At 45.2% G+C, this 13684-nt stretch overlaps 1 protein-coding gene across 2 annotated transcripts in view; it reads left to right on the forward strand.

Annotated features, from left to right (window-relative positions):
• MRRF (mitochondrial ribosome recycling factor) overlaps positions 1-12167 on the forward strand; it is a 49614-nt gene extending 37447 nt beyond the window's left edge. For both annotated transcript variants that reach the window (XM_047069025.1, XM_047069032.1), the window contains 2 exons: positions 3395-3554; positions 11596-12167. In XM_047069025.1, coding sequence (XP_046924981.1) covers positions 3395-3554; positions 11596-11673 — 238 coding nt within the window. In that variant the 3' untranslated portion in view covers positions 11674-12167. The remainder of the gene's footprint in view (positions 1-3394; positions 3555-11595) is intronic.
• Positions 12168-13684: the final 1517 nt, after the last annotated feature.

Here is a 13684-nt window from a genome sequence, read left to right on the forward strand (position 1 = left end):
TATGTATTATGTCTGGTTCTTCCCATCACCCTGTAAGGTGTTTTTACTATCTTCATTTTACAGGTGAGGAATCTGAGGCTCTGAGAGATTAAGTAGCTTGCCCAAGGATACTTAGCTTCTGAGTGATAGGCATGGGAATGAAACACATCTGGCTGACTTCAAAACCAGTGGGTTTCCATCACCCCAGCTGCTTCTGAACTTGTATTTGAGATACCTTTCGAGCCAACACCCCGAACCAGCATGCATATTCCCTTCTTCCTCTCCACCCTCCCTGTGCCCGCCACCACCCCCACTTCTTAACCCTCTCACAGCACCCCCTCTCCATTTCTTTAGATTATTGCCTCTGTGCTTGCATCCTGAAACTGAAACATTTTTGTCATTGTCAGTAATTGGGTACTATTATGTATGGAAACTGTTTGCTGTTAACAGTCTACTGTGGTCACATTTACATTAATACAAAATAATATGTTTGTATTAAGGCCAAATTACACTTAACTACAATTTTGTTTTCTTTATATAGCCTTTTACTCCTAAGACATCTTTGAGTCCCAATTTATATTTTTTAAAAATACATATGGTTTTTTTCTTCACATAAAATGTAAATGTAACAATGTGGTGAAAAGAAGTTGGTTAGATAAAAAATTTTTTATTAAAGATTGCCTAAGCAGTGGGATACTTATTTCAAATTATATATGAAATAGAAGATTGAAATACCTCTGCTCAGAGAAGTTTAAGAGGTTTCTTACAGACTCAGATTCATTTATTTTCTGCCCCTCCTAGTATTTCAGCGGGATTAAGTTTTTTGAATCACTGGATCAAGTTTTAATTTTCCTTTTCCTTCCTTATACTGACATATGCTTTGGCAGAACAAAAAAGAGACCTAAACATGTCAGCATGATTTTTGTTCAATGAATTAAAAACCATAAAAGTAACAAGATCTGATCCAAATCCCTAAACTCCTGACATGGTGGTTTTGTCCTTTTCAGTCCCAAGATTCGTATTACTGACTTTGAAAAGCTTTCTGCCTGGAAGCAGAAGTGATGGCAGCAATGCATAATTTATCTGAAATAGATTACAAGGGGTAGGCAGCACGGAGTAGTGGAAAGCACACAGGGCAGAGAGATCTGGATTTGAATCCCAGTCCCGTCACTCAGGCTCATGGGTGAGTCACTCCACACCTGTGCACCTCAATTTCCTCATTGGAAGATGGGGGGAGTCTAGCTGGAAGAGTTGTTGCGAGGGTCTTTGAGGTAATGTACTTAAAGTACTCACCTGGCATAGATGGGCTTAATAATGGCAGTAATCAGGATCATTTCTACTTTGAGAATACCTTCAAATAGCTGAATCCAGAAGAATTGATTTATAATGCATCTGTCCGCTTTGTCTTCAGAGCTCATCTTTTCTCAAAATTCTTTAATTTTTTTTTTCCCTCATCCCGTCAGGGAAAAAAAAATAGCAGGTAGATGCCACTAAATCTTTAACACCTGCTTGTCAGTGTTTCACATGGAACATAGACCCAGAACTTGGGATCGTCCTCACCAAGCAAGAACCACACTGATGGGAGGGTCAGGAACCGTATGCCAGTGATGTCCATTTCAGGACCCAGGGGGGCAGAGGAATTTTGTCATATTGAGACTATTGGCTTTTGAGACAGGTCAGCCTGGGTTTGGCCCAAACTTCTTGGGCCTCATTCTCTTCATCTGTAAAGTGGCGCTCATGATCTTTCAAGACCCTCCATGGTATGGGTTTCCAGCCTCTTGTCACTCTCTTGTTGTCTGTGTCCAGTAATTCCTCAAATGAAACCTGGTCTTTGCAGCTGAAAGCCTTTATATGTGCTCTTTTCTTCCTCCTGGAAATCCATCCCTTGCCACGCCAGCACGGACAACCGGCACTCATTCTTCAGAACCTAGTTGTGTATTAGTCAGGACAGGACGGGCTATGCTGTAGTAACAGACCATTTCCAAATCTCCATGGCTTTTCACAGAAATCTGTTTCTTGCTCATGCTGCCTGGTGGGTGCTGTTTATCACAGTCACTCTGGGACCCAAGCTGATGGAAGCTCCGTCTCCACTTGTATTGCAGCCAACAGACATAAATATGGTGGAGCACACACTGGCTCTGAAAGCTTCTGCCCTGAGGTGCGTCATTTCTGCTCATGTTTCATTGACCAGAGCAGTTGTGGAGCCGCACCAGACTTTAGAGATACAGGAAAAATGCTTTCCTACTGGAAGGAATAAGAAGCAGAACACTAGTGAGCAGACCCAAAGACTGCCGCACTTAGGTATTATTTCTTCAGGAGAGTCTTCCCTCGCTTGCTGCCTGCCCCAACTTGGACGGTTCCTGGCGAGTTAGCTGAGCTGCTTTTGTGCTCCTGTGGCACCTTGTACTTCTCCACTTCCCTTACCACAGCACTTCCCACACTCCCATGGTAAATGTCTGGCTGAGGTCCCTACTAAGAGAACAAAGGCCTGTTAGTGTTGACCACAAGTCTGTTACTGTTCACATGCCCGGCACTGCTTTTGTAGGTAAGTAGGCACTCAGCTGTATACGTGACCAAGAAACAAAGGCAGAGCAAACGTGTTGGGTTACTTTGCTGGGTTGTTGTGATGAGTCCATGTAACATAAGAATAATAATAAGTGCCTCATATAGTTGTAAGGTTCAGCCTTTCCCAGGGGTTTGTAGTAGGCCTTCAATGTGCTCATTGGCGTTGTTAGGAGGAGGAAGGGAATAGTGAAAATAAGTGGCATTGAGCGCTTACATGTGTCAGACACTCTCATGATGTCTCTGTGGAAGTTTCCTGGTGTGGTGGTTGGGACTCGTGTTCTGTCTTGGTCAGTTTTGCAGTGACGCACAAGTAATTTGCTAAAATAATAAGATTCTGAAGATTGCTACTTGTTTCGGGTGATTTAGAGATTTGACGATGGCACGTTTCTATAGCGTCATCACTCATTTGTGTTGCATCTTTAGTGGGTGAGAAAGGGGTAGAGGTAGGGCTAATAGTGACGTCCTTTTATTGAGTACTTAAAATGGGCCAGGGCCAGTGCTACACAGTTTATGTGCACCATCTCATATAATCTTCACAGCATCCCCATTATACAGGTGGGAACTCTGAGGAGAGGAAGTCAGTTATGCATGGTCAGGTGGCATGGTTAGGACACCCTGGCTTGAGCTTTTAAGCAGTACTCTTCGTAGCTCTCCTCACCTGACTCACCAGGAACTTTACTTGACCCTGAGCACACCCCTGGGCACGTTTCAGGAACGTAAAGGTCATCACCAAAGGAGAGCAAAGCTACAAACCGTGGAGCTACTGGACAGAGTCATGTTAAATTCTTGGCTAACAGATACTGTAGAGGATGATTTTGCTGAAATGTTCTTCTTTTTTTTTTTAAATCAGAGTGACCAGGGAGCACAGGGAAATGCTGGTGAAACTGGCGAAACAGAACACCAACAAGGCCAAGGATTCTTTACGGAAAGTTCGTACCAACGCAATGAATAAGCTAAAGAAATCAAAAGACAAGGTCTCTGAGGACACCATTAGGCTCATAGAGAAACAGGTAACTACCGCCAACAGATGTAGTAGTTACGTCTCTGATGCAGGGAACCACTTGTTTGTGTCTGAAGAGAGAAAAACTAAAACAATACCCCTGGTTCTTCCATTGCCGTGATCAGGACTGATGGAGTCTCTGTTCTGGGCTTAGCCCTGGGGATATGGAGGAAGGGAGGGTGCTGTTGATGCTTTGCTAGGTCCCAGGCTCCACGCCGAACCCTTCATTTCTCCCCGTTGCTACAGAGCTGTGAAGTGGGTCGTGGGGAAACTGAGGTTTGGAGAAGGTAAATAACTTGCTCAAAGCCACACTGCTGTTAAGTGGTCCCAGTGGATCCCGACACAGGCAGACTAACTTCAGAGCCTGTTTGCTAATACTGTCGTGTGGTTGGTTGGGTGCTGACACAGAAGGACTTAACGGTGTTCTTCCTATGCTGAGTAGCGGCACTTGAACAGACTGCAGTAAAACATTGAGAGACTGGAGGAAGGTAGAATAACAACGCAAAGGTATGCTGTGTAAAAGAACGTTGTGCGGGTGGGTGACTGGTGTGAACAGTGGCTGGGACTTCGGAATGGGTAGAAAGGACACAGTGGCCAGTTCATGGAAGGGCTTGGAGGCCACGCTGAGCAGGTTGAACTTTAGCATGTCCAGAGACTCCCACACGGGCTGTGCCACTTTATCAGTTGTCTGATAAATGCTGCCTAACAGACCACCTCAAAACTCGGCGATTTACAATATCGGGCATTATTTCTTAGTCTCGTATCTGCTCAGCTGGGGGGTCGTGGTTCTAGGCTGGGCTTAGTGGGCTTGGCTCCAGATGTTGGATTGGGTTCAACTCTGCTTTATGTGTCTCTCAGTCTTCTGGAGTCAACAGTCTTCTCAGGGCATCTTTGCAACAGCAGATGCCAAGAGCGTAAGCCCAACCACTCAAGTACATTTTAAGCACCTGTTCTTGGTCCATCCCATTGGCCAAGTGAATCACATGGGCCAAGCCCAGTATCACTGAGACAGGAAAATATGTATATTCATGGAACTGCAGGGGAGGGAGTGAATATTTATAGAATAGTAGTCTAATCCACCACACCATCACAACCACTTGAGGAGCTTATAAAAATACAGGTTTCTGGGGCCCTGCTCTCAGAGATTGAGTCAGTGAGTCTGGGGTGGGGCCTAGGGATCTGCATTAAAAAAAAATTTTTTTTAATGTTTATTTTTGAGACAGAGTGAGTGGGGGAGGGGCAGAGAGAGAGGGAGACACAGACTCCGAAGCAGCCTCCAGGCTCTGACCTGTCAGCACAGAGCCCGACGCAGGGCTCAAACTCACAGACTGTGAGATCATGACTTGAGCCGGAGTCAGATGCTTAACTGACTGAGCCACCCAGACGCCCCATGGGATCTGCATTTTTAAATGCTCCTCCAGTGATTGTGATATAGTAACTCCCTGGCAAGATTTTTTCTTTTCTGCAGACCGTGGGGAGGTCATATCTGTGCTTATGAAAGATGACTATGGTGGCTGTGTAGAAGACAGATTGTAGGGGGCACGACTGGAGGCAGGGAAGCCGGGGGGCTATTACAGAAATCCAGCCAGGAAATGGTGGTCTGAACCTGAACCGGAACCGGTGGAATTAAGATAGGAAGATGAATTTACTAGTATTTAGGAGATAGAATAATGTTTAGCATAGTATAATGGGCTTGCTTAAAGCCTCTGCATCCACCATAGAATCATTATTTTAGGATGATTGAATGTGAGTGTGGGCAGGATGGGGAGTAAGGAGAGAAGAGGTTAGAAGCAAGGAACGCTGTTAGGGGGCATCTGGAGGAGGCCATAAATTAACCAATTGCTCTCCTCCTGGACCAGCAGTTAGAATGCCAGTTGTAGGCCGGCCTTAACCACCACCAAAGAAAAAGCTGGGCCTGGGCTCTGCTCCTGCATTTTCTGATATTCAGTATGGTTACCTAGGAATGTATATTTTTAAAAAGCTGCCCAGGTAATTCTGCAAAAGCAGACACAGAAGGTAATTAATGACCTAGAAGCCTTACGGCGTACCCCTGTGATGATACCAGAGTTAGATCAAGGGAGTTCTGCACTTGATGTCCTGTGACCCTGGGGACATTTCTTGACTCCTTGTAGTCCGTTTGTTCTGTAAAAAGGGATTTGTAATTCCTGCCTTAAAGGGTTGCCCTGGAGATGTTAGAAGCACCTTTAGAATATCCAACTCCTGGACTCTCAGAGCTCTCTTCTCACCTTCTTTGTGCCCTCTTCTTCTCTTTTTTCCCTGTACCAGCTAAAAGAGGCTCCTGGGTTAAGCTAGCCTTTCTGAGCACCCATCCTGCCTTGCAGGAGTCTGTCCCTGGCCCCACCTGGGCCAGCTCCTTGTCCATCCCCAGGAGAGTCTGTCTCTACAGTCAACACTAGACCTGAAAAGACCTGCTTCTTAGTGGTAGGCCTGTGGACCTCGGGAGCCTGCCAGGCACTCCTCACTCAACAAGACTGGCCCTGTGCCTCAGGGACCAGAGCCTGTGTTCCCTGCAATGGGAAGAATGATCAGATAAGCAATACTCTTGATAAAACCCACTTGACAAAGTGGCTAGAAGCCTTCACACTAGCACCTGGCTTTTCACCTTCCTATTTAGACTAGATTTTTTTCTTCAATACTTACAACTGTTTACTATTCTTATTTTTCAAAATGAAGATAACTTTATTAGTTTTCTGATGCTAAGCTTATACATGTTTAATGTAATTTATTTTTTTAAAAATAAGAAGATAGTAATTGGAATCTCATCCCCCAGAGATGACCATTGTTAACATTCTAGTGCAGACCTTCAAGTTATCTCTGGAAAGGTATAACGTCATATTACAAGAGAAAGGATCACCGTGTATATACATAATATATCCAGTGCAAGAACCTTTATTATTTAAGATATTATCATTTAAATGTGAGTTCTTATCATTAGATTAATAGTTTATTGTCATATGGTTAAAAGTTTGAGTAAGAAAATCTTCAGGAGACAGGCTGGTGCACACTTTGTTTTATTCTTTTTCTCTGACAGAAGGCACTAATCTGGAGTTTTGGGTGTGTGTTTTTTGTTTTGGTTTTTTGAATAAGTGAGACAAGCTGATTGTTATTTTATCAAAGTTTGTAAAAATGTATTTGTTTACTTCGTTCTTGATTATTAAAGTGTAATGTATGCTCACTGTAGAAAATGTAGAGTTCAGAAGACTGTTTTAAAACATGGGGGAAAAATCCACACCATAAACCCACATTGCAGAGACAACTGCTCTTAACATTTTGGAGTATTTCTGCTTTCCCTCTTTTTTGTTTTTTTTTTTTTTTTAACTACACAGTTTTTAACACGGCTGAGAATGTAGTATTCATACAGTTTTGTACTCAGCTTTTTATATTTTCTGTTTAGCATTAAAACCATTAGCATTTTCTCGTGTCTTCAACAGCCATTTCTGATGGTTACGAAATAGTCTGTCTTGTGGTTTATACCATAATTCACTTTCATAAGCCTCTTGTTGGACATTTAGTTTGTTTAAACTTTTTTGTTATAAATAAGGTTGCAGTGAATATTTTTATACATAAATCTTTGTAGAGATGATTTCCCTAGGATAGAGTCCCAAGTTTGGAATTATTGCACAATGGGAATGCATATTTTTAAGATTCTTACTGCCTAAATCACTCGCAAGGTTTTTAGAATATGTATATTTTTAAAAATTTGTTGCCTTTTCTAATGCCTAACATCTGAACACAGAATTTTTAGTGTGAGCTTGAAATGCTGCTTATCTTGGAAGTATTGCTTTTGTTTCTACACTCCACAGAAAAGATTAAGTTATTCTTTGTATAAATCTATACAACCTTTCTAAAATAATATAGCAATATATACCAAAATCCATACATTTCTGATTCAGTGGCTTAGGAATTTATCCAAAATAAAATTGTTGAGAATCTTACCTACAGAGGTATCTGTTGGAAATTGGAAACTGTCTAAATTTCTGACAGTGGGAAAATAAATTGTGTTACATCCACTTACTGGAATCTCTGTATAGAGACAGTTATAAAAAATATTTTGCAGATATGGTAAGTTTCTTTTGGAATTTATTTATTTAATATTTATTTTTGAAAGAGAGAAAGAGAGAGAGTGTGTCAGGGTGCGAGCAGGGAGGGGCAGAGAGAGAGGGAGACACAGAATCCGGAGCAGGCTCCAGGCTCTGAGCTGTCAGCCCAGAACCCGACACGGGGCTCGAACTCACAAACTGCGAGATCATGACCTGAGCCAAAGTTGGGCGCTTAACCAATTGAGTCACCCAGGAGCCCTGGAATTTATTCTTTTAAGGTAGGCTACATAACAATATTATAATATGACTCCATTTTTATAACAGAACCTTTCACGTACATAAAAGGATTGGCAGCTTAGGGGTGCCTGGCTGGGTCAGTCGGTAGAGCATGTGGCTGTTGATCTTGGGCTTGTGAGTTTGAGCCCCACATTGGGTGTAGAGATCACTTAAAAATAAAATCTTAAAAAAGAGGGTGGCATCTTATCCACTAGAGAATGTTGTTCATCATTTCAGGCAATGGGATTATGAGCAATTTCAATATTATTCTTTGTGGGACATTTTTTTGTATGTTCCAAAATTCTTTTGAGGTCAGATTTTTAAAAACTATGTTATAAAACTCTTCCTTCTTTGGTGTATAAAAATGGAAGGATTTGGTTGTGGGTTCTATCCCTAGAGTCCCTTCTGACCCCCACCCCCACCCTCCCAGTCCTCAGCCCAGGCCAGCTCTGCTGAAGAAGGACAGGGGCCTGCCCTCCCGGGACTCTGACATCCGCCAGCCTGCTCTCTCACCTTTGCGTCAGTAAATGGGCCTGCCGAGCACGAAAGCACTTGGCAGAAACCACCAGTACATCTGGCCAAGATCTTTCACTGCCGTCTTTTTCTGAGGAGCTTGCTGCTCTGAGTGAGGCTGGGTGCTGGGGGCTGAAGGAGGGCAGGGCTCCTAGCGGACAGGACAGGCACCCAGGCAGGGGGCTGGACCAGGTGAGGCCCTGGGTGTTCCGACAGGCCTCGGGAAGGCTGACTTTACCCAGCCCGCCCCGGTGCGCCTTGTGCTCCCGCCATCCCCTTTCCTGTCTCTGCCTTCCCCTCTCCTGCACTAGAAGGGAGCAGATGTGGTGGCGGTAGGGTGATGGTGATGTGATCTCTATGAGGCAGTGTATTAAAACGGAAAGGACTCTTGCTCTGCCGGCAGTCAGGCCTGACTGACTCCCATCCCAGCTCTTTTACTTCTCAGCTGCTCAGGTTAGCGAACGGCTTCACCTTTCTGAGCTTCTATAAAGTGGGAGTAGTGGGTCTTATCTCCCAGGACTGGCGAGAAGACCAAAGGACATATATTAAACGCGGCTGGTGGGGTTGCTGGTCCTCGCTAAGCGTACGCTATATTTGCCCGTCCCTTTCCTTTCCCCACCCTTTGAATGTAGAACCGGGATCGGCTGTTGGAGTGACCCTCACCCAGTTCCACTGGTGCCGGAGGGGTGGGGGGACTCCCCAAGGGAGTCGCGGCACCAAACTGGCAGTTGGGGTGGGTGAGTTCCTCACTCAGTCTCACCACTGACTTTCTGATGTGACCTTGGGCAGGAGAGTTAACATTTTGTGCCTTGGTTTACCTCTGTACAGTGGGGATAATACCTGACCCACCTGCCTTACAGAGGTTATGTGTGGTTGTTGGATTTGAATGAAATAACAGAGGACAAAACCCCTTTGCATACTAAAGAACTGCTGTGCAACCGGCAGGTGAACTAATGAAATATTCACAATGTTTTAAAGGGAGATAATAACAGCATTTCATATGTTTTGAGGATCATGTGAAATAGTGCACAGGAAGTTTTTAGCCCAGTGTCTGACATGTAGTGATACTCAGTAAGAGGGAGCTGCTGGTGGCAGTGGGGTCATTGTTGGTGATCATTATCTTAAGAAGTCTGACGAAGACAGACAAGATGAACTTGCAGCCTGACTGTCCCCAGGGGCACTTTGTGCCTACAATTTGGTAGAAAGTTAGTAAATATTTCCATGAATCGATTAACTTGAAGTCAGGAAATGATAAACTCAGAGTAACACAAGCCGATTTGCATAGAAAATAAGCCGTTTACGCTGTGCCTGCATATCGATGAACGCGCTTAGCCCTTCACAACCACTCTGAGGAAGGGCCCAGCATCCCCATTTGAGAGATGAGGAAAGCGAGGCTCAGTGACTTGCACATTGTTATCCCACCGAGAATGTAATCCAGCACCCACATTATCGCACTGTTACCCTAGGTATTCTTCCTCCCCCTGGTCCCCACTCTTGAACCCAAACTGCCCTCCACGCCATTTTCCCAGAGGAGCGTTGTGATGCTGGCTCCTGCCTTCCCAGGCTGCCGGCCTCCAGGCGCTGGAGTGCTGCGGGCACCATGCCACGCGTCGTGCAAGGTGGCCGCCCCGGGGGCGGGGGGGGGGCAGCGGGCAGAGCATCTAAAGAGTATGTGGCTGAGTGAGGAGGGCCCAAGCGGCCGTTTGGAGCCCAGCCGCGTGCCCGGCAGCCCCTGAAGCGGTGCTTTCCCAGCTACAAACAAGCAGCTGTTGCTATGGTGAGAGCCTGGTTGTCTCCCTGCCCGGGGCCAGTTGCTCCAAATCCTTTTTAGTTTCTTCCCTTTCCACAGTGCATTTAGTTCCCAGTTCCTGGCCAAGGCCTGTGGTCTGCAAATAAAGATGTCAAACAGCTGCTATGCCACTGAGCACACACATCCTGGGCCCCGTGCTGCCCCCTTCAAGGCTTCCTGCCTCGGGTCCCTTTTAGACGTGGGAGGGAAGCTGCTGCACTTACTAAGTTGTTTTGTGTTTCTCGTACTTATACCCTCACCGCGAGAAATAGACAGTCTTTGCCATTTTTAATGGCTGTATGTACTCATATGCTTCCCTGTTCTATCACTTTAGATTTTCTGACTTTTCGTTATTAAAAATAAAGCCTATATATATATATATATGTATATATATATACATATATATATATATATGTATATATATATAATATGTATTTGCATATAGAACGTTAGAAATTTTTTTTCAGATTCCATTCATGTGGTAATTTCCCAGTGGAGAGATTTGGGGGGTGAAAAAATGTTACGGACATTTGCATCCACTTGAATTCTTTTCACTGATGTACGAGCTTATCCATTTTACCATAGCTTTCTGGAGTCGAATATTGTAATTAAAAACGACAACATCAGATTTTGTTAACTACGATAACTGAATTATATCTTGTTTCCATTTGCATTTCTTCCGTGTCTGATGAATTTCCCAGGTTTGTTAACCAGATTTACTTCATCTTTTCTCAGGACTTCTTTTTTCTGCTTAAACTATTGGGATCTTAATATTCTTGGGGCGCCTGGGTGGCGCAGTTGGTTAAGCGTCCGACTTCAGCCAGGTCACGATCTCGCGGTCCGTGAGTTCGAGCCCCGCGTCAGGCTCTGGGCGGATGGCTCGGAGCCTGGAGCCTGTTTCCGATTCTGTGTCTCCCTCTCTCTCTGCCCCTCCCCCGTTCATGCTCTGTCTCTCTCTGTCCCAAAAATAAATAAAAACGTTGAAAAAAAAATTAAAAAAAAATATTCTTATCAATTAGTATGGGATTTAGATAGCAGAGTGTCTGAGGTGTAGGAAATTCTAGAGGGTCATTAAGTGACAGAGAAAGCTGGCTTCTCTGTATTCTATAATAATATTTAAGAATTTTGGGCTGTGAAATCAGACTACTCAGGATTCAATTTTGTCATTGCTACCTGAGCTGTGTATCCTGAACAAGTGATTCACTGCCCCAGTTTCCTCATCTGTGAAATGGGGATAATAATTGTATCTATTTCATGGGGCTGCTGTTAGGAATCAGCATGGTGCCTGAATAGTGTGAGGCTTTTGTCACCGTTACCGTTTCCCAGATCACTTCCTCATAGCTTTGGAATGTCTGTCCCCCTCTCCTTCGCCAGCCTCAGTTATCGGGCTGTCTCATTTTGTGTCCCTGCAGATCAGCCAAATGGCCGATGATACGGCAGCAGAGCTGGACAGGCATCTGGCAGCGAAGACCAAAGAACTCCTCGGATGAAAGCCCACCAGGGGCAGCAGTACTCCAGAGCCTGGTTTCTGCTGGAGCCCGTGGGTGGCACATTGGCACCCCTCTTCCCCGTCTACACCGAAGGCTGCCGTCTTGCAGTTGTCAGTGTTTGTGAGGCTCAGCCTTCCAGGCCTTCTGGTGGGGCACCCAGACTTGTTCCTTCTCTTCTTCCTGCTCCCTGTCCACCCCATTCTGCCCTGGCCCTCTGCCATGGGTGGCCCTCAGAGAGTATCTGTTGCTGACAGATGGCCTCTACTTCAGGCATTTGCCCTGATCGTGACATTGCCAAGCAACTAGGACTATTGACAGGCTTAGCCCGTCTGTTTCTCATCTTGGGAGCCTCCTTCTCAATTAGTCAGGCCCTGTCCCCAACTTTGAACTCTGGGCTGGTGTGGGCCTTCACCTGTGACTGGATCCCTTCGCCAGAGGCCCGTTCTTACGTAACAATAAAATCAAAATAAATTGTAAAGAATAACAACCACAAAGGAACGGGTAGAGTCAATCCGGATTAATGTTCCCTAAGGACCTTTACGGAAAGCCACCAGAACAATACTTTTGCCTCTGAGTCATCTTCACACATGCTTTTTTCTCTGCCTCGACCGTTCCTCCGCTGCTGACCTACCTGGCCAGTCCTGTTCATCCTTCACGTCCCTGCTTGGGTACCACTTGCTCCGGGAAGTCCTCCTCATTCCCCCAACCTAGGGCTCCTATATTGGCTCTCAGGACTGTCTACTGCTTTGAATTGAACCTTTTTGATACTTAGTCTCTAGATCTTCATTTTCCTCAGATCTTGGCGTAATGTCTGGAACATAGTAGGCATCGAGATGTGTTGTGAATGAATTGCACAGAGTAGTCGCTCAACAAATACTGGCTTCTTTTCCCGTCCTTCCAATCATAACACCATCATTCTGTCATTTTCCACTCTTGCCTTGCCTTTGTCCTCAGCATTTACTTGGTGATGAGATACCTTTCCCCCAGAGCCCGCCTGTTGTTGACAGACAAGTGGTTTGTTGTGGCTCATCTTTGGGTGCTGGGTTGTTAGGTTTTTTCTCCAGTAAACAATCGATTGATTCTCCATAATAATTAATCTTCCTTCCTTCCTTCTTTTTCCCTTTCCCTTCCCTTCCTTTCCTTTCTTGCTTTCCTTTCTCTCATTCATAATATAGCCGTCATGAGTTAGATGCAGTTCTAGGCAATATCTTTAATCTTCATGGTACACTTGTGAGATGTGTATTCTCTCCACTTTACAAATAGAAAAACTGAGAATGGGGACTTGAGAGTATTGGGTAACTTGCCCAAAGTAATAAGCCTAGCAAGTGATAGAAGGTTCCATTCTTCACTGTCAGTCTCATTTTACCAAGAGGGAGGAGCTCAAAAGAGGTCAAGTTTCTTGCCGGGGGTTGTTACACAGCTAGCAAGTGGCAGAGCTGGGATTCAAACTGAGGCCTGATCTAAAGCTTGTGCTCTGCCCATGCATCCTGCAGCCTTCATAAACATTTATTGAGCACACTGTGTGTCAGGTGCTGTGCTACATGCTGGGAATGCAAAAATGGGTAAGGTGTGACCTCTGTCTTTGAGGGGTGCACGGCACACTGGACTGTCTCAGGTGGAAGGTAGGAAGTCCATTCGAGTTTTGTCTGCCTTTCGAGTGGCCCCCCTTGGGCAGCAGCCAGGCCTGGCCGCACTCCTTCGAAGCAGCACCCAGCTTCCCTTTGCTGTCTGACTCCTCTCATATTCTATCCCTTGCGGGAAGTCTGCTCTTCTCCCGCTGCTTGGACTAGTGGAGCACACTGTGCACAGCCAGTGGGGGTTCAAGGTCAGAATCAGGTCAAAAATGAAAGAAGCTAACACAGTCTCCTGCCCCGCTTACCTGTCCTCGGTCCAACCCCTCTCGCCAGCCCTGAGTGGCCATCACACGATCGGAAGTCAGCTGAGGGAAGAACAGGGATGGAAATAGCAATCGAGGAGCCTTTTTTGGGGTAAGCCACATGGCGGGGGCATT

This window comes from Lynx rufus, unplaced genomic scaffold (genome assembly GCF_022079265.1).
Source record: "Lynx rufus isolate CCGP_SWC_20201006 ecotype Redwood Valley unplaced genomic scaffold, mLynRuf1.p SCAF_10, whole genome shotgun sequence".
In the NCBI taxonomy this organism is placed as follows: Eukaryota; Metazoa; Chordata; class Mammalia; order Carnivora; family Felidae; genus Lynx; species Lynx rufus.